Source organism: Phoenix dactylifera, chromosome 12, assembly GCF_051530095.1.
Source record: "Phoenix dactylifera cultivar Ajwa chromosome 12, Ajwa_hap1_PhDact_Kaust_v1.1, whole genome shotgun sequence".
NCBI lineage: Eukaryota > Viridiplantae > Streptophyta > Magnoliopsida > Arecales > Arecaceae > Phoenix > Phoenix dactylifera.
This window is the reverse complement of record NC_143201.1, coordinates 14,611,462-14,635,145: the sequence shown is the minus strand read 5'-3', so window position 1 is coordinate 14,635,145 and position 23,684 is coordinate 14,611,462. Positions and strand designations below refer to the sequence as shown.

The 23,684-nt window shown below is 36.3% G+C and overlaps 1 protein-coding gene and 1 long non-coding RNA gene across 3 annotated transcripts; both read left to right on the top strand.

The window, feature by feature from the left end:
- The first annotated feature begins 8,000 nt into the window (after positions 1 to 8,000).
- On the top strand, positions 8,001 to 23,640 carry MAB1 (Transketolase family protein). 2 transcript variants are annotated; one of them, XM_008802900.6, is made up of 15 exons: positions 8,001 to 8,233; positions 8,460 to 8,514; positions 8,673 to 8,750; positions 9,469 to 9,549; positions 9,626 to 9,652; positions 9,754 to 9,816; positions 9,905 to 9,991; positions 12,018 to 12,143; positions 15,413 to 15,546; positions 15,639 to 15,711; positions 15,791 to 15,856; positions 22,642 to 22,680; positions 22,764 to 22,888; positions 22,998 to 23,112; positions 23,257 to 23,640. In XM_008802900.6, exons 1-15 carry the CDS (start codon positions 8,100 to 8,102, stop codon positions 23,323 to 23,325), a joined length of 1,272 nt encoding a protein of 423 aa, XP_008801122.4. In that variant the 5' UTR covers positions 8,001 to 8,099; the 3' UTR covers positions 23,326 to 23,640. The 2 variants fall into 2 exon arrangements, with proteins under 2 accessions (XP_008801122.4, XP_008801121.2); XM_008802899.6 differs by having other exon boundaries at positions 8,097 to 8,233; positions 8,435 to 8,514.
- Positions 12,396 to 13,475, top strand: LOC149751542 (uncharacterized). The gene is made up of 2 exons (XR_016397942.1): positions 12,396 to 12,521; positions 13,332 to 13,475. It is a non-coding gene; the product is annotated as an uncharacterized LOC149751542 (long non-coding RNA).
- Positions 23,641 to 23,684: the final 44 nt, after the last annotated feature.

Below are 23,684 nucleotides of genomic sequence, written 5' to 3'. Positions count from 1 at the left end.
ACATACTTTTTATTCATTAATATTTATATTTTATATTTTTACTTTATATCTATTTATATTTGATAAATGTTAATAAATATAATCATATTTTATTTTTGTTAGTTGCTTTTTTGAACTCATGTTGCGCATACTTGATACTAATATCATATAAACTAAGACATGTTTATAATTCTAATACTAATTTACAATATTTTTTTTGCAAAATTTAATTTTAAAGCAGTGAAGTTGCTCATTAGTCTGAGTCCAGAGTGAGAAATTTGGGAAGCTGTACGGCGGGCCGCGGGGATACTTAGAAGTGCTCTTCGTTGACTTTTTGCTTCTGACACTCATTTTCACCTTCCATTGATTAACTGATTGAGTTCCCCCGGCCGATGACCTAACTTAAGGTAGCTTATGATATGTCATTATGGTCGGTCAATAGAGCATGGATTATGATATGTCATTTTGGTTGAGTAACCATAACAACTAACATTTTTCCAACTATTCAAAGTCAGATTTAGGAATCCTCATTCGCCAAGTATTCTTATTTAGGACTACTCTTAATTTTATTCCAAGTTTCTCCATATTCTTTTTTATAACATCCGTCCTCTTTATCTTGAATCTTTATTTATATTTTCTTACCACCTTTAACATGAGTCAAAGTACCTCTCTTGATCGGAGCCCCCTTAGATCTTTATTTTGCACTAATATATCATCTTAACTATTTTTTAGCAAAATAGTGGGATTGTTTCCATCTCATTTTTTTATGAAATTCATTTTAACCTTAATTTCTATAACTCATGCAACTCTTGTAATATATTCATTTCTTATTTTATCCTCTCTATCTTTACCATATGTCCATCTTAATATTTATATTTTTATTACATTCAACTTGCTTCATGTACTTTCTTTATTGTCTAGCATTTTGTGTCATACAACATGGTAGGGCAATCTACCATTTTATATTTTTTTTAAATCTCTAAACTTTAACTATTTATTTTCAAACTATATTAATAATTATGTAATTTTTTTTAGCAACTATTGCTCTTATTAGCTAAAAGGGTAATCTCAACTACAAAATTTTTATTTTATTATATACCAGATACTCGATATAACTTCTTGCAATGAAGAGCAAGTTACTTGGATTTTATGCTTATATAGGATGACTATCATAGACTTAATAAGAAAAAAAATAGGTTTGTGCCACTTTAAAGATGATATGTAAAGTCATATCACACAGTCTAAAAAATCTCTACTATTGTAGCAATTTAATTGTCCAAGTTTGGCTCCATAATCATCATCTCTTCTGTATTTGTATGGGCTGATTGTTGCAGAATAATTAGCTCAGTTGGTAAACTCACTTGGCGTTCATGTTATTAATCTAAAATTAAATCATGTCTGCACTCAATTTTGTTTGGGCATCCTCGAATCCTAATTCTTAGAAAAAAAAAGTTGGACTCCATTCTAAAATCTTTGGATAAAAAAAAAATGAGAGACAATCCACACTTGTTATCTTGCACAACCAATGATTATCAACTATTTAGCATCTATAGTAATAAAAACTTGCATTAGAGTTCCACTCCATTCAAAATCTAGAATCTTCACAATATTGTTAAAAGAATAAAAGAGAGAGAATACCTATTATCTGAAACATCCAACTAGAAAGTTGCTATTTAAATAAATAGAGATAGCATCTTATTAACTTATCGCACATTGTTAGAAATTCTAATGATTTTACTACTTTTCGTCCCTAAAATACGTCTCTCATGTGCAAGGTCATGCGCACTGCGCATGCATAGTACCAGTTTCTATAAATGCAAGCTTGCCATAAAATTACAGCAATTACAACATTGCAGAAGTCATTATAATGATTTTGGTAATAGGTAAAAAATAATGGCTAGTATATTGGGTATTTTTGAGATGTTATTTATTGTTATAATGTATATTATTATCAAAAATATTGATCATTATTTTATCACTTATACTTCTTTTTATAAAATATTTTTTTCAAAATTTAATTTTCAAAGTTATCTCTGAAACAGCATAATGCTCATTACTCTCCATTATAATATTATTATAATGGCAGTTGTATTTGCCATAAGTTTAGACAACTCCAAGCCATGCGAGATGAGGCTAATATGACCCATGTATGTACTATATTATTAAAAGAAAGAGGTCAATATATTCCTTTTTAGATCCCATCTATTGACAAGAATATTTTTAGTTCTTCTATTTCACAAATATTTGTGAAATAGGGTTAATAAATTGGATATGTATCAATTTATTTCTGCACTTTTATCACGTGTAAACTCTCCCTCCTTTTCTAATCAGATCCATTTAGAACAAATTAGACTTACTCTAACCAAAATAACAAAAAATCAACAAAATAACTAAAATCTTCAATAAATTGGACTTTCTCACACATATGTCTCACTAGCACCTTTGACTGCCCTCCTCTCTCACTATCCCTCTTCCCCTCCCAAATCCTAACTCATCCTCCCCACACTCTCAAAACCACTCCACTACCTTCTTTGTATCAACCCTCTTCTCCTTGACCTGCTCTGCCCTTGTCCTTTGTTTCAAATCGTGATATATTTTATTTTATCTTCTTATGTATTTCTCATTTGTTAAATATTTTATATTTCTTTAATTGGCATTTTATTTATTTTGTACTTTAATCTTTGATAATTATTTATATTTCTTATTTTGCTTTTCCTTTTCCTTTTTCTTTATCTTTACTATATATTTTTAACTTCATTATAAGATCATCTAATATATTTCTTATTTGATCCTTTTTTTGTTCTTCTTCTATGCATTTTCATTCTTCATTTTATTTTTACCATGTTACACATTTTTCTTTTTATTTAATATAATTTTAGTTATGTTGCTGTACAATTTGTTAGATATTTCAAATTATCATACTCTATCTAAGCATATAATTTTTAATATTTTTGATTGTCTTATCAATTACTTATTATTTTTAATTTATAATTGTTTATTTTTAATGACCTCATCTATTTCTATGTAATTTATTTCTTTCTAACTTTTCATTCATGTACATCAATTCTACTTTTTAATCCCTTATTTAGTTTTATTTATCTTTATTATCCCTTTTTGCTTTCCTTTCCTAAATTTTTTATTTTGATTTTTGGGAATTGTTTTGAGTTTTGGTTTTACAACGATTTTATATTTTTAATCTCTCTTACTTTTGTTTTGTGATTTAATTTGATTTATATTTTTATATTTTATATCATTTTGCAATATTTTGCCGGCAATCTATATTTTACTCTTTTATAATATTTTTTATTCTATTAATTTTTCATCAGTAGTTTTACTTTTTATTCTAATTTATTTTTATTTTTGGTTCCTCATATATTTAGTACTTCGATCATTATTATCCCTAATCTCGCACTGCACATGCTTATTTACTAATAAATATAATAATGATAAACAATAATTTCAGTGAAAGTCTGTTAAAGTATAATAATATCATTACGGAGTACCATGAATGATTGCTCTCATTAGATGCTAGCATTCCACGTCCAATAGATTCAAGGGCGGCCCAATTCTTAGGTGACTGAAGCGGTCGCCTAAGGCCTCGACTCAAAGAAAGCCCACCGTACGAAAGATCTCAAAGACAAAATATATAAAAAAAAAATTCTTTCTTCTAAGTTCGTCTTAAGCCGGCCTACTGCAGGAAAGGCCTCAAAGATAAAACGGCCTTAGGCCCTCGAATATATTGGACCGCTCCTGAGTTAGGCTTTGTTTGGGAGAGCTTTTGGAGGGCCAGAAAATGCCCTCCAAAAGTACTTTTAGATAAAAAATGGTGTTTGGTAAAATTTTCGGAAAGTTGTTTCAGCTTTTGCGGGAATCTGAAAACAGCTTTTGAGGAGAAGCTCCAATTTGGAGCTTTCCGAAAATGCTGTTTTTAGTTTTGTCGGAAAGCTATTTTTTGGACCAAAATACCCTCATTTAAATCACACTTTTTCTCCCAAAACCCTTCTCCCGCTTCTTCCTTTCTCTCTATTTGTTAGAGAGATAAATGGTCATTAGAAGGATAAAAAATTAATTTACACTAATAATTATAATATTTTATATATTTATTATTGTATTATACTATAACTATAATATTATATTACATTATATCATAATACATTGATATGTTATTCAAATAATTTATTATTATATTAAATTATTATTCTATAATACATAATATTATATTACTATATTATAATAATATTATATTACATTATATTAATATTATACTATATCATATATTTATGTATTAGTACATATTATATTTTATTATGCTCTGTTATATAATACTAATAATGTTCTTTATGGTCATTTTGTAGCACAAAAGTACTTTCTCAGTTTGTTTACCAAATACATGTTAAAATGCCACAGCACTTTAAAAATATAGTTACCAAATAGTAAACAGCTTTTTATAAATGCTCTACTTCAAACAGCTCTACTTCTAACAGCTCTACTTCCAAAAGCTCTACTACTAACAGCTCACCTAAACATGCCTTAGTTCTAATAAATTTTAGTTTCTACAGTGCAAGTACTCAATTGGTCAGAAAGGGTTAGGTGGCAGCATTGTTCAAACCCTCTTGTGGTTGTTGCGATGGCTTGAATTGAACACTGCAATATTCTTTATGGTTGGGTGGAGGGTTAGGTGTACCGGATAGCTTATGCACGCTGCCCCAACCACCATGGGTTATAATACCAAAGCAAATAACGGGAAAACTAAAGTGTTGCTCTCTCCACCTCTCTCATTCATTGCTCCCCAACATTCAGTGCTAGTGACGGGGAGTTCACAGGGATAGCATTCCGCATTTGAAGATTACTCTGCCTTGGCTATTGCCATCATTGGTTTGGCTGAACCCCAAAGTTATGGGAATATCTAGATGTTTGTCGGAGATTTGCAGCTTGTGGTTCACTAAAACATGGGAATCTAAATATAATGTGAATGGGGCAACCAAAAACTTTTGAGATTCTTCTTTGTGGGATGGTGACAGGCGTAATGTCACGACAAATGTAGTGTCATCCTATCTTTACCCATTGTTGCATTAGAAAAGCAAAGATGAGCATGCGAGAACAACTAAAGACTCTGATTGGATCATCCAAAAAAAAAAAAAATTAGTAATATTTTTCTTAGAAAGCTGACACTTGGAAAAGTAATTTTTTATATTTGATTAACTATTAAAAAATGACACATTGCAGAGTAGTTTATATTTGGTTAAGCATCTATTTTTTTGGAAAAGATGTATAAAATATCTATTATGCTCTTAATAAAAGAAAAGATCATACCTTATTCTATCTAAAAGCTTAAGAATATTTTTTTTAAAAAAAAATAATTTCCTAACCCATGGAAAAGTCACTTTTCATATTCTATATAGATATTTTAATTCAATGAAATATGAGAATTTTCATTACTCTTTTTTTAAAAAATCCAACAAAATATGATATATTTCCCTATTTTTCATTGACCACACTTTTTTTCCCCTCTACTCATGAATCAAGCGAGTCCTGATATATTTTTCAAGTGCACAGCATCAAAAAGTGCACGCGCGCGCACACACCTTTATATATATATATATATATATATATATATATATAATAACAAAGCTTTTAAGGCTGCAGCTTATCCAAACACAACAAAACTATGCGAGCAAACAGTTTTGTATTGTTCATTCTCTGCGGCTCTTCCCTTTTCTTCACTGAAATACTAGATTGTAACTAATGTGATGGTTTTGGTATAACCATAAACCAAGCACCTGTGATGCTGACACGGATAACCATATTCACCGGTTGAAATGATTCATAATTTTGTAGGTGTACTTACTGATTTTTTTTTTAATGCAATAACGACTTAAGTAAAATATATTTTATTTAATATGGCAATAATGAGAATGATGTGGAAATGATGTGCCAAAGCAAAGCTACCTACATGGCTATATGATATGATAATCGACAATTTGGCTTTAATATTTGAAATATATAAAACAGCTTTAATTCATTCTATCAAAAGAAAAACTGGAAGGCAAAGTAATTATTCTTGTAAGAATAGATATTTGATAAGTTTTTATAATTATGTTTCGCTAATATTTTGTGGCAAGTTGTCAAGTGTGTATTGTTCCTAGCTAGGAGGAACATAGAAACAATAATAAATGAAGGGATCGCATACCAACCTGTATCAGTCCATAATAATTTTTTTTTATTAGCATGATCCTATATCGGTCGGTTTTTTTTTTTTGTTAGCATGATCATGTTAGAGTGATTTTAGAGATTATATAACAACGTGTATCAGCGAGTAATATTTTTCTTTGTTATCATGATTTTATATCAATCTATATTATTTTTCTTATACTGAGTCTGTATGTGAGTATATATAACCTCTAAGATATACCAATATGATGGAATAAAGAAATAAAATTTTTTTTCTCTCTCTTTTTTTTTTATTTTTCTCTTCTTCTACAAATATTTTAACATAGTATCAAAGCCACCGATCACCTAATATGTCACTACTATCTCTTCCGTTTTTGTTGTGGCCGTCGTTGCCATGTTTAGAAGTTTTGCAGATCGCCATTGCTGATCTATCGATCTATGTTCCCGGGTGAATTAATATCTAAAGATCCTCTATTTCTCGGTAGATTCACAGATTCTCTGTTTCCTCACAGATCCTTTATTTTCCAGTGAATTATATCCTCTATTTTTAGTAAATTAATACCTTAAAGTGTTTTGTTTTCTAATGGATCCGCAGCTCCTCTCCACCACTTTTCTTTTCAGCTTCAGATCTTCGGTTGTCTTTTTTCACTGTCGCTTGGCCCTTTTCTCTCTATCTCTGATTTTATTTGCAGTCTTTAGCTCCTCGCAATCCAGTTTGAGGTCTTTTGCTCCTCTTCTATGGTGACTCCGTCTATGAGGATCATCAACTTTCAGTTGCTTTCTCTTCGAGCTTTGGTCTTCGCTGCAACTATCATCTTTTATGTGTCTTATCGCTACCAAATCATCAGACAAATCAATCAGCCATATCAATAGACATGTTAGACTATCACATCAGTCAGACACATCGATAGACTCTTGTTTGCTAGGTTAGTTAATCATGTCAGTGAATGTATTAGTCTATCGCATCAGTTACTTACGTTAACATTGCCAAACACATTAGTTTGCTGCATTAGCTTTCTAATTTGCTGCATTAGCTTTCTAATTTGCCGCATTAATTTTTAAACTACTATGTGAGCTTCTATTCTGCCATATCAAATTCTATATTGTTACATCAGCTTGACATATTAGTCTGCAATATTGGCTTATGAGTTGTTATATTACATTCTAATCTGTTACATCAACTTCTGAGACTCATGTTCTACCACATCAAGTTTTGTACTGGCACGTCAACTCCTGATCTACCACCACGTTAGTCTCCGAGCTACTATATCAGCTCCTAGTTTATTACGTCATCTTCTGAGCTGCTATTTCGGCTCTTGATTTAATACGTCAGTTTCTGGGTGCATTCGTGAATTAGTTTGTAAACTCAAGTTGGCACCTATAGTACCATCTTGAGTTTGAAGTATGATATTAACGTAATTTTAGAAATCACGAAACAATTTTTATCGGCCTATAATATTTTTTTTGTTAGCGTGATTCTATATCGGTCAGTTTACTTTTCTTTGTTAGTATGATCTTATATTATTCTATATTATTTTTTTTGTATTAAGTCTATATATGAGTATATATAACTCCTGAGATGTACTGAATATGATGGAATAGAGGAATAAAATTTTTTATTTTTTTTTGGGGGTTTTTTTTTTTTTGCAAGTATTTTAACAAGAAACATCACGCTGGCCAAGGATGAAAACCCTAAACCATGTCTACCTGGAAACGAATAATTTGAAATATATCAGGTATACATACAATAAAAAGTAACGTGAAATGTTGTTGCAGGAATAATTTAAACTATCTTTGTCGTTGGCGCTTATCCACTGTAATATAAAAACAAGAAGAAAACAATAGCAAATGCTCGTCACCATTCAGTCGAAGGAAGTTCCCGGTGGTTGGACTAATATGCAGTTATCAGAAAATTAAGGGGTTGACTTGTAATATCGAATCTACTTACGATGCCTTTTCGTAAAAATGTAAAACAGACAATAATCTATGGGCTCTCCATTTCTTTCGTCTCGAGCGGTCGAGCCCCACTTCTCTTCCTTGTCCTCTATTCTTCTCTCTCTTGCGTTCTCTCTCTAATTTCTAGGTTTTTCTCCTCTCCTCCTTCCTTCTATCCGCTTTTCAACTTATGATTTGTTTATATTTTTATTCATTTCCTTATTATCTTACATTTCAAGTGAAAAGATCGAGATTTTAAATCATACGTCTGTTTTTTCTTTCCAATTGTTCTTGCTTTTTCGTTGCGTTGATTGGTTATTGATGGTTTTCATGGTTCAACGAATCTCAGGGTTCTCTGGTTGTTTGATTGATAGGAGGATGTGGGGACTCGCGAGACAAAGGGTCGGGTTTGGAAACTTCTCTTCACCGGTAAAGCGACGGGATTTATTTATTGTCTATTTGATTTTTTTTGGGAGCTTTGCTGTGTTCTTGATCTTTTGGTGTTGGACTGCTGGCGTTATCTTCTGTTGTTATGGACTTTTTGGTTGATTTTTTGCGCTTTCTCTGTCTTTTTTTTTTGTGTGTAGATTTTAGGGCAGGTGTTGCAGAGGATTCGGCCTCTGGGATCTGTCTTGCCAAAGAACTACTCAACTGCAGCAAAAGAGGTATTATAAAATATATTTTGTTATTTGAAAAATACTTGTGGTATTTTAGCATGTTGCTGCTCGATCACGGCATGAATAATTTGTCAGAATATTCCTCTGTGTTAAAAGAAGATTTTATGATGATAATATGCTCTATTTACAGACAAAAAGAAAATCATTTAATATTTTGTTGTTTATTGTGTTGATGTCCATGGTTTAAGGTTTTAAATTTTAGTATATAGCTCCCAGTTTCCTTTCTATGATTTCTATTTTAGGATTTGTTTGCAATTGGTTGCTTTTTGGTGCTCTTGATCAAATTTAATGCATTGTTGTCTTTAGTGAGAATTATTATTTTGTTTACAATCTGGCGGGCCTTCGCGCAATGATAAAGTTGCACTATCATGGCCTAGGTGTTATGGGTTCGAAACATAGAAACAGTCTCTCCGTATGCGGGGTAAGGCTGCTTGCATCTGACCCACTGCTAACCCACGGCAATGGCGGGGGTGCCTCATGCACTGTGATGCCCTTTTTTTATAATATTTATGGTGATCGTTGATCAAAGAAATATCCAGTTCATTTGGAAGATGGGGAATATTATATGTTCTTGTGTTGGCTTCTCATTCTATATCTACGCAAATCTCTGTTTGGATAGATTCCTGTCTTTTTCCTCTCTATTTTAATCTCTGTTTAGAGTAAGAGAGTGTCGAACCTAAATTCATGACATCTCTTTGTCTCACAGATGACAGTGCGTGAAGCTCTGAACTCTGCACTTGATGAGGAGATGTCTGCGGATCCTAAAGTATTCTTGATGGGTGAAGAGGTAATATTGGGGAATGCATGCTTTTTGAACCATGCTTTCTTCATCACTTATTCTAATGAAAATTTCGACTTTGCAGGTAGGCGAGTATCAGGGTGCTTACAAGGTAAGAAACCCTTGTAAAATTTGAAAGCTTGCCTTTTCTGTTGTGTACATAATTACTCATTTTCTACTTATACAAAACAACCTTCAATTCTTGTCTTGCAGATTTCCAAGGGTCTGCTTGAGAAGTATGGTCCTGAGAGAGTTCTTGATACTCCAATTACAGAGGTTGGCGTCATATTCAAATTATCAGCAGCTTTTGTCCTCAAGTGGTTTTGTCAGTCTGGTTCCTGCATCATTGGTTGTATTCTTGCAGGCTGGTTTTGCTGGTATTGGAGTTGGTGCGGCTTACTATGGTCTTCGGCCTGTTGTAGAATTTATGACTTTCAACTTCTCCATGCAGGTTAGAGTTTTCTTATTTTTTGTGCAGTGTTGCATTTAATTGTTTTATTCTTTTTATTTGCTTTTTTATAAAGTGCAACTTATTTTGGAACAAGGGCTGTGGATGATTTTTTAGTCAATAAATTGTCTGATCTAGATCCAACACATTAATCAATTATTAATCTGGCCTGAATATAGATGTGAAAAGTGACTCGGGGAATTGGCTTTTGCTGACTATTAGTTACATTCAACCAGCTTATGGTTGTTCAAACAAATGTAATCGGATCTAATCTGGTCTTTGCAGTGATAAATGGTTAGGGTCTAATGTTAATAATGTGGATTGGTTTGATTACATAAATGGGTTTAATATTTTGACATTGACCTGAACTGCGAGGAGACCAACTCACTGCAGCCAATTTTTAAGTGTTAATGGCTTTCACGGCAAGCATAAATTGTTATTCATAGTGCAAATAGTGTTTTATGTTACCTGAGAAATCATATGACTTAAATAGCACATAAGTATGCAGTGTCACTCATGAAATGCCTGTTTTGGTGCATGTGCTCATGCATTCGATGTGGGATTGCATGTGCATGCACGTTATGCACATGTCTCAGCATGATTAAGTCATGTATAATTATTCATCGGTCCAGATGATTAAGTATGCATGATTAAATTGCCTCCTATAAGCTGAAATTGCTTCTAGTAGCGTTTGATGGAATGGAATAAAGAGAAAGAACTACTGGCATGGAACAAAGTGCGGAATTTTACTAAATCTCGCAATTAGTCTGAACAATTATGCTTCTTTCTTGTTGCTGGTGGAGAAATGGTTAACTGAATGTCAAAATCAGCAAATATATGAAAAAAGGTCGCTGCAAACCAGCCCACGAGATAGGAGATATCTAAAAATATAATAATGAGGTCTGAAAAACTTATGAATGGAAGTATTTTCATCAAGTTTTTGTTTCACCACAGGACAATGTCTTGTGCTCTACATGATTAAATCTTGATGAGGTTTCTGGCTTTGAACTGAATTTTGTATTGCGGATCATACATCAGCAAACATTCTGACTTATCTAATTTGTGTGCACACATGCAAATATTGTGACATGCATATCTGCATGCTTAGGCACATTTGGATGTATGCCATTTGTCTTTGGAAATAAGGAATCAAAGTTAAGGCTGAATTTGAACTCATAACCTCAAAATACCAGATAGCTTTTTCAAAGCTTCAATAGGCCATGAAGTAGAACTCAGAATTTTTATGTATCAAATTATATTTTTGCTTTCTCTATCAAAAAAAAGGGATTAGCTGGAAAACTTTTGAATATGTTAAGATTTTAAGGTTATAAAACATGCATGATTTGAAAACTGATTTATATTGGATCTCTTTGTAGAAAAGTTGTGTATGTTTCTCCTGAAGTTTGATCCCAGTTGTGATTGTTGTTTCTGCCAGTCTTGCTTCTAAATATTGCATGATTTTAGTGATCATCTTGTAGATATGTATTTGCAATTCTGGGCTGCACATGTTTCTTTTATGAGCAACAGAAATTCTTAAGTGTCAGTTTTGGGTTCTCAAAATCTAGATCAGGAGAGTTGTATTAGCTTTTGTGAATGGTGTATCCTATGGTACCACATTATGCAATAAGGAGTTTGGTAGTATGATATGCGCAAGTCAATACTTGAATAGGAGAATCTCTCTTTATTTGAAGCTGACCCAAATTTAATCTAGATATTTGCTGATGTTAAAGTTAGTAACCGTTAGTCTGAAAATTGTTTGATTCAGTTGTTGGTTTGGCTGCTCAATAGTTGGAGCTTGCACTCTAGGGTAAAAGCCTGATAATATCCTAGCAAGTGGCAGCCATTCGGCTAGTTACTGACTATTGATCCTTTTTTAAAAGGTCAGGTGGGTTTATTGTTTTACTTCTTTGAGTATGCAAATGGGCACCAAGTATCTTTCATCATTGCAGACTACTACCTGTAGCTTAAGCATGAATAGCAATGTATGCATATTTTTTGTATCTAAATTGTTTATCTGATGCACCTGCAGGCAATTGATCATATTATTAATTCTGCTGCGAAGACAAACTACATGTCAGCAGGTCAGATATCTGTACCTATTGTTTTCAGAGGTCCAAATGGTGCTGCTGCTGGAGTTGGTGCTCAACATTCACAGGTGCATGGCTGTTATCCTGCAATAAGATTCTACACCACTAAATGCTTTCCTTTTGCAGTCTTTGGAGAAGTTTATTGCTGTGAGGCTCAGCCTCATTGGGCCGGCCTGTTGGCCTGGCCCAGCACCCAATCACGGCCTGAAGGACCGTTTCAGTCAAAAACAAGATAGAGCCTTGGTTGATCACGGAGGAGGAAGACTTCACCACGAACTTCGTTGGAGGCTAGGATAAGCCTAGCCTCCACTCCTATTTAGACCCCCCCTCGATGGACCTCCATCGGCGATCATCGGGCTCCTTTCTCTCTCTTTTCTCCCTTCAAAATTATAGTATCCCATCACCGTACCTGCCGGAAATCTGGGCCGCAGCACTCACTGGAGTTGGTAAGAACTCTGAATCCTTCTTCTCCAGCCTCTTCTTTCTCTATTGACCCATTGCCAATCAGATTCCGCCAAGGAATCGATCGAAAATCACTATGAAACCTCTTGTTCCGCCTTTGATCTCCTATTTTCTTCTTTTTTCTGGCAATGCCTGTCGTCGGCGTTCATCGCAGAAGCCATCGGCCGCTTCCCTGCATCAATCTCTGGCCGAAGCCGGACCCCCAACCGTCGGCAAGTGGGCTTGGATCCGAGTACACCGAGCCAATAAAATTTTCTTCTCGACCCTATTTTTAGTTTGACTTTTGGACGGCCGACCGCCCTCCACCTCCGGCTGCCATCTCACCGAACCACCATGACTATAGCCACCGGCCGTCTCCTTTCTCTGTTTTGCCAAGAAAGAAGAAAGAAAGAAGAAGAGAGAGAGAGAAAGAGCCATCTCTCTCTTGTTTCTCTCTTCCTTCTCTCTCTTTCTTCTCTCTCATCTCTCCATTTCTCTCTCTAAGAAGATCTATGGATCATGAACCGAGTTCCATCGACTTGATTTATGAATTCGAGTTGATCCCTGAAAAGAGGCCCTAAATTGCCTGGTGCCTGAGCCGCCTATTGGACCGATCATTCCGACCCTATTGAATGTTTCAGAAATCTCATTGATGAACCTTGTTGATTGATCTTGGCCTGATTAAGTTCTATTCATTGAGCAAATCATCTAGACTTGACCTACTCAAAACTACCGTACATTTGGTCAAGTCTTCTCGTGTTATTTTATTAAAGCCATCAATTAGAAATTAATTTTGCTGTTAACATTTAAAATAGGTTTAGCAGAGTCGTCTAGTGAAGTTTGACAGTCCAAGACAAAAGAGGTAAGGAGATTTTACACTTCTTAATATTTTTCAAATTATCATGTTTTTCATGCATATGATATTGCCAACAAAGATGTCATGTTTTCATAAAATTATGGATCAGTATATGTGTTATAAAAATCATGTTTTATGAAAAATAGTTCTATGAATGTTTTAATGAAAATAGCTTTATTATGAACTATGAATTTGATCGTGCCATTTAGTGTTTTTCATATATTTATGTGTATGTTTTAAGAAAAAGATATAAGTTTTCTAAAAGCTCTCAGATAGTTATGTATGATCCCTAAACTTGAAAAAATCGACACCTAGAGCTAGCACCCTTACAAACACAAGCTCCGCCAGCGGGTATAAAGTTGGCATATGAAACAAGAATCTTTGTCGATTACAAACACAGACCCTGTCACGGATATAAAGTGACCGCAACACAAATATTTGTGAGCAATGTTTTGAACTATGATATGGCTAAATGACAGAAGAATGATTTATGAAATTATTTGCACAATAAACTTGGAATCATGTTTATGAAATATGAATGATTTATGCATGCATGATTGGCTTTATGGCTTATTTTAATATACTATATTATGAAATGCTTTATTTTATAATCTCTTATTTTTCTTAAATGATGCATTGGTATGAAAAAATTTATGCTTGATCCGGTAAGGTAGTGAAAGGTTTACTTATTGAGCTGTGTCGCTAATATACCTCTATTTTTTATTTTTCTCTCTTTAGATGAATAGGGTCGATCAAAACGAAGGATGGTCTAGGCTTCGAGTTCGCACTAACAGGCTTGGTGATCTATATAGTAGAACTTTAGTTCTTCAGTTGATATGAATTTGTTTAATAATTTTTTGAATATTGAGGATTATGGGTTTAGTATTTATGTTTGGATTTAGAAGCTCTGAACCAGTATTGGTTGCATTTAATGGATAATGAAATTGAATTCCTATTTATTTTATTATATTTGAGATGGATTTGGAAGCTAAATGTAATATTGGCTTTGTGTTATCGTGGGTTGTACCTCTCGGTAGCATGGCCATGTCATGCTTTGAATCTGGGGTGTGACAATTGCACTACCCCGGGCAACTCATCGATAAACTATCCTTGTTGGAAACTGTCATAAAATTTAGTATACATTTTTATGATAGTGCCGCATGTTATTGTTAGTAAGTTGATGCTTTTAATGTAGAGCAAGTTCTCTTTCGTAAGCCATCAGTTTGGGAGTGCCTTGCTGATGGGGAAATCTATAACCATGAGCAGGAAACAATATTGCAATATGGAATCGAAATCCATATGCTATATCTAGAATGTATGCAGCGATCTGTTTAGGACAATTTTGGTCCATGTAGCTTTAGGTCTTTCGTCAGTGATTCACTTGTCCCTGCACTTATTACTTATTTTCATGTGGATCACTGTAACAGATTTTCTTTTTCTGAGATTTCGCACAATGTCATGGATGCAATTATTTTTTCACTGTTTCTCATCTCTTTCCTGCATGAAGGATGGAAAAAGTAAGTACTCTAGATCTCATCGCATGGGGTTTTCCTCTTGCATTTTTCAGACTGTGTCATAGTGAATGGTATAACCAGCCTCATCTCAGCTGGTTGGCATTCTTGTCCAGTTGGGAGAGGTCCAAGGTTCAAACCCTAGTGGTGGCATCCCCTTCTCAAAAGAAAAAAAATTGTTATAATGAATGGCATGGCCTATGGTTGTGGCCATGCTGGAACAGAAAGAAGGCATGGATTGTGTTAAGGAAGACCTATGAAACCTGGATGGAAGTAGTGGGAATCATTTGAGGAGCTCTTTTGATATAGGGCATCTTTTATAAAATGGATTGTGGAAATGGATTCTTATAACCAGCCCCTGCTACTTGTCATGGGGGCTATTTCCAATTAATGTCTGGTGGTTAATCTCGTACCATGTGAAGCTTTTGTGATGTCGTTATGTATTGATATGTACAACTTTTTTGGATTGCTTCCAATGAACGAATAAGATAAAATATGGAGATGGTTCTAATTATGAATGCATTTGCAGTGTTATGCAGCTTGGTATGCACATGTTCCTGGTTTGAAAGTGCTAAGCCCATATTCATCTGAGGATGCTCGAGGCTTGTTAAAAGCAGCTATAAGGGACCCCGATCCTGTTGTTTTCCTTGAAAATGAACTTCTGTATGTAGCACTAGATCAAATGCGCTTCAGTTATTTGGCTTCAATATTACCTTGGCAGGATTGGCTTTAAACATGTTAATGTGTATTCACAGATACGGAGAGTCATTTCCTATTCCAGCTGAAGTTCTTGATTCCAGTTTCTGCCTTCCAATAGGGAAAGCCAAGGTTGGCTTTTTTAAAGATTATTTACAGGACCTAGACTCTTATTTTTTCATAACCAGTATCTGTTTTCCTTGATTGACAGATAGAACGACAAGGAAAGCATGTTACTATTACTGCGTTCTCAAAAATGGTTGGTTATGCTTTGCAGGTTTGTAACTAAGTTTTGATATTGTTAGCTGCAACTGGCCTTGCATCTTAAGTGGTTTTGCTTGTTTGCTTCTAGCATCTGGCTGAATCAGGTTTAACTTAGGAGGGAAATGCTAGTATCTAAAACAATTTTACATGTATAAATTGATGAGTTCTTAACATCATGTTCTTATTGATGACATCAAGGTTTAACTGTTACAGACCAACTTAGAAAACTTCTGATTGCTTAACTACTTTGTGATTGTTATTTATTTGATGTAATCTGAAAATGATTTTCTTTAGTGATTGATATATATCTATATGCTTCATATTTTTAACAGTGTTCCAGTTTCAAAAGCTTCAGCTATTTACTATTTATGATTTTTTGCTCCTTACTTTAAGGTTAAAATTGATGGTAAAAAATCATTTGATATTTGGACATTTGTAGAATAGTTAATAAAGGAGGACAAACAGGATGCATGGTTTTTTTTAATGTTTTGATGGTGGTTGAGGTCAAATCAACTAACACCTTTTAATTCAACTGCATCTTTTTTCCCCTTAAATTATGCTTGAAAATGGGCTTGTGTCTGTACAACATCAGCAACCTCGCCTTCCAGCTTGTCATTCTAGGTCTATGGTATTGTCGATCATCTTGATTTCTGAAAGTAGGGTTTTTTTACAGATCATGGAACCTGAATTTAAATAGGTCTCTATCAACAATTAATGAGGGTTAAGTTATATCTTTCTGCTTAAAGAGCTTATGGTTAATTATGGGATGCCTTTTTTTATTTTCTTCCTATATAATAATGTAAATTACAAGATCATTAATTCAGACAATCCCAGTCCCATCTCACTGTTTTTTTTAATTTTAAAATGTAGATGGGGATGATCATATTATTATGATCTTGTCCTGGAGGTATTCTTTTATAAATTTCCATGTCATCATGAACTTTCAGAGTCTGTAATATGGCAATTATGTATGGAAGAATGCTGAAAGTAGATGAGGGTAAAGCAATGACAGTATAAAAACAAGCATGATTTTCCCAGTAATTCTTTGATCATAGTAGATAAGGTAGCATAAGTTTTCAATTTTCAACATTATTTATAATGAGGTCATTCTAGAGATGTTTCGGTGAGGCATATTGCCTATTCTGTGGACCAAACGCCTATAGTATACTATTTTATAAAGGAAAAGTGCTTGCATTTCTCATTGAAAATATGCTGTCCCCACAGAAGCATTCTACTTGAGAGTAGAAAGCTCCACCCTCAAGACTTTTTTTTTTTTTTGGGGGGGGGGGACTAGATATCTTGTTGTGGAAGCATCTTTCCTAAATGTGACCTCCACAATGGTCCTTCTAAAACTAGATAAGTAATTAAAATCCCTTGTTTATAGGTAATAATCTTTCTTTAGCAAGTTCCACAAGAAGTATGAGTTCATGTATATAGGAAAGCTGTTAGAGGTTTTAGCTTGAGTGAGTGATGTAGGGTAGTCAGTCGTTCAATTTGATCTGAATTTTGTCCATAACAACATGAATTTAAAATTCTTTATGTTGCAGAGTGCTAAGTAGGGTTTTTAAGCACCACTTGTTGAGATGGCTTGAAATTTACAAGTTGGTTAAGGAAGCTTCTTAAGAAACTAATGGCAAGTGGATCACTAAAAGAATAAAAGATATTTCTTTTTGCAAGGGGATTCATGTGAATTATTTTAATCATTGTAGATGTGATAAGTGTATGAAAAAAATTTATAGAGTTTTTAATGCTAAAACAGTTGAGTGGCAAAATTTAATGATATTCTTGTGGAAGAGGTTTTGCAACATATGGGGATAAAGTAGTGTCATTTTTCCTTTCTTTCAGTTCTTTAGGATGATGGGGTGTTAATGAGGTGGTGATCATGTAGATCTCTTAGCTAGACTTTTTTGAGATCAAGCAACCTTAATGACTGAATTTTATAGGTTGGAACATCTGTATCATCCGGAACATTCTCTTAGAAGGCATTCGTTCCACACATCAGTAAGCTTGATATTGCAATGATGTTTATTGCATATTTCTTCCATAATTGCATTTCTTAACGAGTGCTTTTGTCTTTATATGTCTCATGTAATGGAGACAAAGATATGGTTACCATTTTGTGCAATTGCAAGATGGTTCGACATGTTCAAATTCATAACCTAGTATTGATTGGTCTTGGGACTTCTCAAAACAATAATTGAATGCTCTTGTGGTGGTGGCATTTAACAATGGCAATAGAGGAAAGAATTTCCAATGCTTATATTGATGGCAATTTCATTGGAAATTTGGAAGCAATGAGTGCCCTTTTGAAAACAAGATCTTTAAAGTGGCGAAGGTTTTTAATTATATTTGAGAGAAACATGCTTGTATGTGCTTGTTATTGTTGTGCTATGTAACTGCCACAAACATCCACAAACACAGCTACTCACATGCAATTGGCCATGGGTTCTGCTTCTGGCAGCATGTGCTCACGAGTAGAAGCATACATACATACTTGCACTGCAGAATGTGCTCTGCTTGTGGTAGGACATTGAACATTCTTGTTGGTGCATTAAATGCTGTTGTCTATGTATGTCTATTGATGGTTGGTTAATTTTGCCTTGAGGGTGCTGAGCACATCGCACACCCCTCTAGAAGAAGTGCAATTGTCATGGGAAGACCATATTTCTTTGTTGAGTGTAGCATTCAATGCTTCTAGTGCTATCTTTATTATCTTTGTTAGAGATTATGAGCAATGCCAGCTGAACCCATATTTGAGTACAGGACTCTAGGACAACTATTGGGGCAGTCTGACATGTCCTGCCTTAAATGGGTTGGGTTAGGTCCTTTGTACGAAAGAACATTTGATGTTCTTTTGCGCATGGGACTGTCCATCGGGGATGCCAATGCTGAGACTGGAACGGATGTGAGGAGGGAGTGCATACAGAAGAGAGCCATTAGTTCTAACCCGAACCCAAATTCCACCGAGTTTGATACTCTTCACATCCGCATCTTCTCCCCGAGTGAAATGAAGAGAGGAGATCTGCTCCCTTCCACCCATCTCTTTGCTCTCCTTTCCATGGTTCTTGTCGAGATCAGCTGCCCCACTAGCGATCTTGCTGTCCTACCCACCTAGTGCTTGGCGGCTGCCACCTCCTGCCACCGTCTCTTCTTCCACACCACTTGCAGCCTGATCTATCCCTTCTTTATGGAGGACCTTTATGTCTTCTTGGGATCTGGAGCATGTGATATCAATGACAAAGTAGGAAGGCTTGGTGTGGACTGTGGACATTGAGGTGTTGGAAGGGCTCAGGGCACCGAACATATGTGAAACAATGGGAGATTTCTCCATTAAATCCAAGATTGGCTCTATGTGGCTAAGGAATCAATGAGACCCGACCTTCGATAAGATCTAGGCATGTTTCCCATTCCCCAATGACCCTCTTGGAGCTTGTTAGCTTGAGGCATGGATCCATGAAGGTGAGGCACTCTATCAGGTGGCTTCATGGAGGCGTTGTGAGACTCTCATCGAAGAAGTCGAACCTGAGCTGGTCTAGCATTGGTGAAGGCGACAACCTAGTCAAGGATGACAGACGGATGGATGGATGCGAAGGAGCTTCTCCAATATGATGAAGGCAGGAGGCGGATTCAAACTAATCCAACTCCTCCCTTCATATTTCAAGTCTCCTTTGGCAATCCAACAGCCTAGAGCGTGAAAGAACATCAAATGTTCTTTCATGCAAGGACCCAATCCCAACCTACCTTACATAACTCATTCAACAAAGGAAAGAAGGTTAATGTTGGAAGGGAAAGAACAATAGACCTTTCTTTGGGTCGTCTTCAAACTAATGAACCTACTCCATCTCCACATCATCATCAGCGTGCGCTTGAATCTCAAAGTCTCCTTTAGCAATCCAACAACGTAGCGGGCGAAAGAACATCAAATTTTCTTTTTCTTTTAAGTACAATGGGGACTCACACACGACGTGTGTAGGTGTAGCCCATGAGATCAGAAAAAGGTACAGAGTGCAAGGAAGAAGAGACCGTCACGTGGTTCTCCCAAATAAAATCTCTGGAGTGATGGGCCGCATAAGATGCCATCCAATCCGTAGCACTATTCGCTTCCTTGTAGATATGTGTAGCCCGAAAGGAGGTGCACTTGCCCAGAATACGGCAGATGTCGTGAAGCAGCCACATCCCACTAGCCGCGTGCCCCCGACCTTGAATCCACTCAATCACCATTGTAGAGCCTCCCTCAAGGAGAATGTGGTCTGCACCTAACACTCGTCTCGCATAGGTGAGGCCCTCTCATGCTGTTTTGAGCTCAGCACCCATGACAGACTGATCAAATATCCGCCGATTCCCGTCCGCCACGAATCTAGCCTCCTGGTCTTGAATAACAAACCCCACACCTTCACTACTCCCTTCCGTGCCAACGCTGCCATTGAAGTTCACCTTAAGAAAGCCAGGGGTGGGGGCTCTTAGGAGATGAACACTATCCTGGGCACTACGGGAGCTGAATGGGAACCCCAGATTTTTCCGACCGCCCCAAGGAATGACGATGCAGTGCTGCCAATAACCTCCTCTGCATGAAACAGAGCTCGGTCCACCACCACCCTCAACTGTAATGCTCTATCCTCACAGACTCGGGCGTTCCTATCAAGCCAACAATGATAAGCGAGGTAGGCCACCCTAATCTCCAACTCCTCGAAGTTGGGCCTCCATGAGGCATCCCTTAGGAAGAACAAAAATTCCTCGGTCGACGACGACCTCTACCTCAACCCCAAGGAAGCCAAGGCGAGCCCCTAGATCTGAACCGTCCGCGGACAACCAAATAAGGCATGGAAAATTGACTCCTCCCCTACGAGTAGGCCCAATAGCTTGGGGGAATGCGCACCCCACATTGAGCCAGCACGCCCTTGGTGGGCAAGCAGCCTCACGCCACCTTCCAGACAAACATAGAAATGTTCTTCTTCTTCTCACTAAGCTGTTTTGGCACCAAAGATGGGGATCAGCCAATCTAGGACGAACAGACGGACATGAAGAAGAAGATGAATTGACAGGAATGAACTTCTCTAATACAGTATAGGGAGGAATCAGGTCTGAACTTCCTTCCTCTTATGCTTGCCTGAGTCGGTCCGGCACCACAGCAAGCAAGCACCTGATCTAGGATGACGAATGGAGTGACAAACACGAAGGAGAAGATGGACGAATGTGAAGGAGCTTCTCCAATACAGATATACGATGGAGGAATCAGTTTTAAACTAATAGACCTACCCTGTCTCCACATCATCAGCAGCATGCTTAAATCTCGGTCTCCTTTATCAATCAAAGGCCTAGCACAGGAAAGAATATCCGTGTTAAATAACTCATTTAGGAAAGAAGTTTAATGTTGGAAGGGAAGGAGATGGATACGGAGGAGCTTCTTTGATACGATGAATGGAGGGGTTGGGTCCAAACTAACTTCTTCATCCGAGCTGGTTCGGCATTAGAGTACACGAGCACCCAATCTGGGATGATGGATGAACAAATGGACCTGAAGCAGAAGAAAGACGGACTCAAAGGGCTTCTCCAATATGGTGAAGGGAGGAGTTGGTACCGGCCTAATGGACCTACTCTGTCTCAACATCATCATCAGCGCTTCTGAATCTCAAAGTCTCCTTTTAGGAAAGGAAAGAATGGTAATGTTTGAAGGGAGGGAACAACAAACCTTTCTTTTCCTCCTGCTGCTGCTGCTGCTGCTGCTGCTGAAAAAGCAAAAGCAACCTGTTTATCATCCTTGTTGAAATTGTTTTGCAGCATGTTAAATTTTCCACCACCACCACCACCTCCTCCTACTGCTGCTAAAAATGCAAAACCATCATGTTTATCATCCTTCTTGGCATTGTTTTGTAGCAATGGCAATTTTTGAAGGTCCCTTTTTTCTCTGATTGCAGCAAATACTGAAACAGTTTTTGCCCTCCTTGGTGCTCCTCCATGGTGCCGGCATGTGATTGGTGCATGACCTCTATCTATAGCATTTCTGAATGGAAGGAATCCAACAACTGCAACACCACCTCTGCTTAGAAGCGAACATTAGATTTAGTTCAGTCCTTAATCATAAAGCTTCACCATCTTATCTTTCAAGTTTGTATTATAATTGCTTCCCAAAATAGTCGATATATCGGCTATGAATTTTCTGATTCAATCTGAAGGCTTTATATTTCGATGCCAAGCTGCACATAGGACAGCACTCATTCCCTTTACCAAGTTGTGGAGATGAAGGGAAAGAGAAACGAGAGCTGGATTATTCTGAAATTCCAGCATTACCCCTTTATTTATTTTTCAAGACATTCAATTTGTTTTCCAAGGCATTCAGCTGGCAGGTATCATTTTGTCACAAGCTGTATCATGCCTCTGTCCCACAAATGGGTATGATAGCATTTTCCTGTTAATATTTCATCATCGATTATGAAACAAGACTAGTTTTTAAAGCTTTCTGAAGAGAGATAACAAGCATCCTCAACATGGGGAGGGATATTTGTTTTTGAAAGGTTTTAGTATGAAGGAAAATCTGTAAGCGGATGACATAAGGGGAGAAGGATATGAAGTTGATTTTGACCTTGCACGTGCATGATTGGCAACGGCAAAACAGGAACCAAGAATAGAGCAAATGGCATGGACTTACTTTCCATGGCTTTGTATAGTACGGAATGTCTTAAGTATTCATAGGACATATTCTATTTATTTCCCACTGACTCGTTCTTTCTTTTGTTGTATATTTTCAAGAATTTCATTAGTTGCTATTTGTGAATCTAACCCCTAATCGATCATGTTCAGGCTGCAGAGATACTTTCAAAGGAAGGAATTGATGCTGAGGTGAAGTCTCTTGGAAATCCAATGTTGGCTTGCTTTATCGTAATCAACCCATGAGTTTGGCTAAAAGCCTTGTTTTATTACAGATTATAAATCTCCGTTCAATAAGGCCGCTAGACAAAGCCACCATCAATGCTTCGGTTCGGAAAACCAACAGACTGGTGACTGTTGAAGAAGGTTTCCCACAGCATGGTGTAGGTGCTGAAATATGGTTAGTTTCTCCCTCCTGCCTGCCCCCCCCCACCCCCCCCCCCCCCCTCTCTCTCTCTCTCTCTCTCTCTCTCATGCGCATCTGATTCTGAGCTGCATTTATTGAACAGTATGTCCGTTATTGAGGATAGCTTCGAATATCTTGATGCACCAGTGGAGAGGATTGCTGGAGCTGATGTTCCTATGCCTTATGCTGCAAACCTAGAGAGGATGGCTGTTCCTCAGGTTAGCTTTTCTTACATCTTCTTGCATAAACTTTTACAGGGATTCATGAGAAATATTAGATTAAGTTAAACTTTTTAAGTGGAGATGGCCAATTTGATACTAAAGATTTCTTAACCTCTTTTTTTTCTGGAATTTTTCCTGTAGGTTGATGACATCATCCGTGCAGCAAAGCGGGCATGCTACCGATCAGTCCCCATGGCTGCAGCTGCTTAGTTTGAGGGGTTCTCTTTGATGAAACCAATTTTCCTCTTTTGTTTTTCCAGTTAGAGAAGATGCAGCACGAGATTTATTTGTGTTCTCCGTTGGTGAGTTGATTTTGCACATACTAGAGATTGAGAACTCTATGATGCTCTTTTCTTGCAGTTGAAAGACTGCTTAGTTCATGGTGTGAAAAATTCTTTTTAAACTTGTCAGTATATCCTGCTAAAACAACTGTAGTTAGATATTCAAAATCATAGCTGAAACATGATCACATGTTTAATAATGAAAATGTCATTAATGACTGGAGTATTGCTTGGTTAGCCTGAACTTCTGGAGCAAGTATACCGTGTTTTTGAAATTTTTATTTTCTG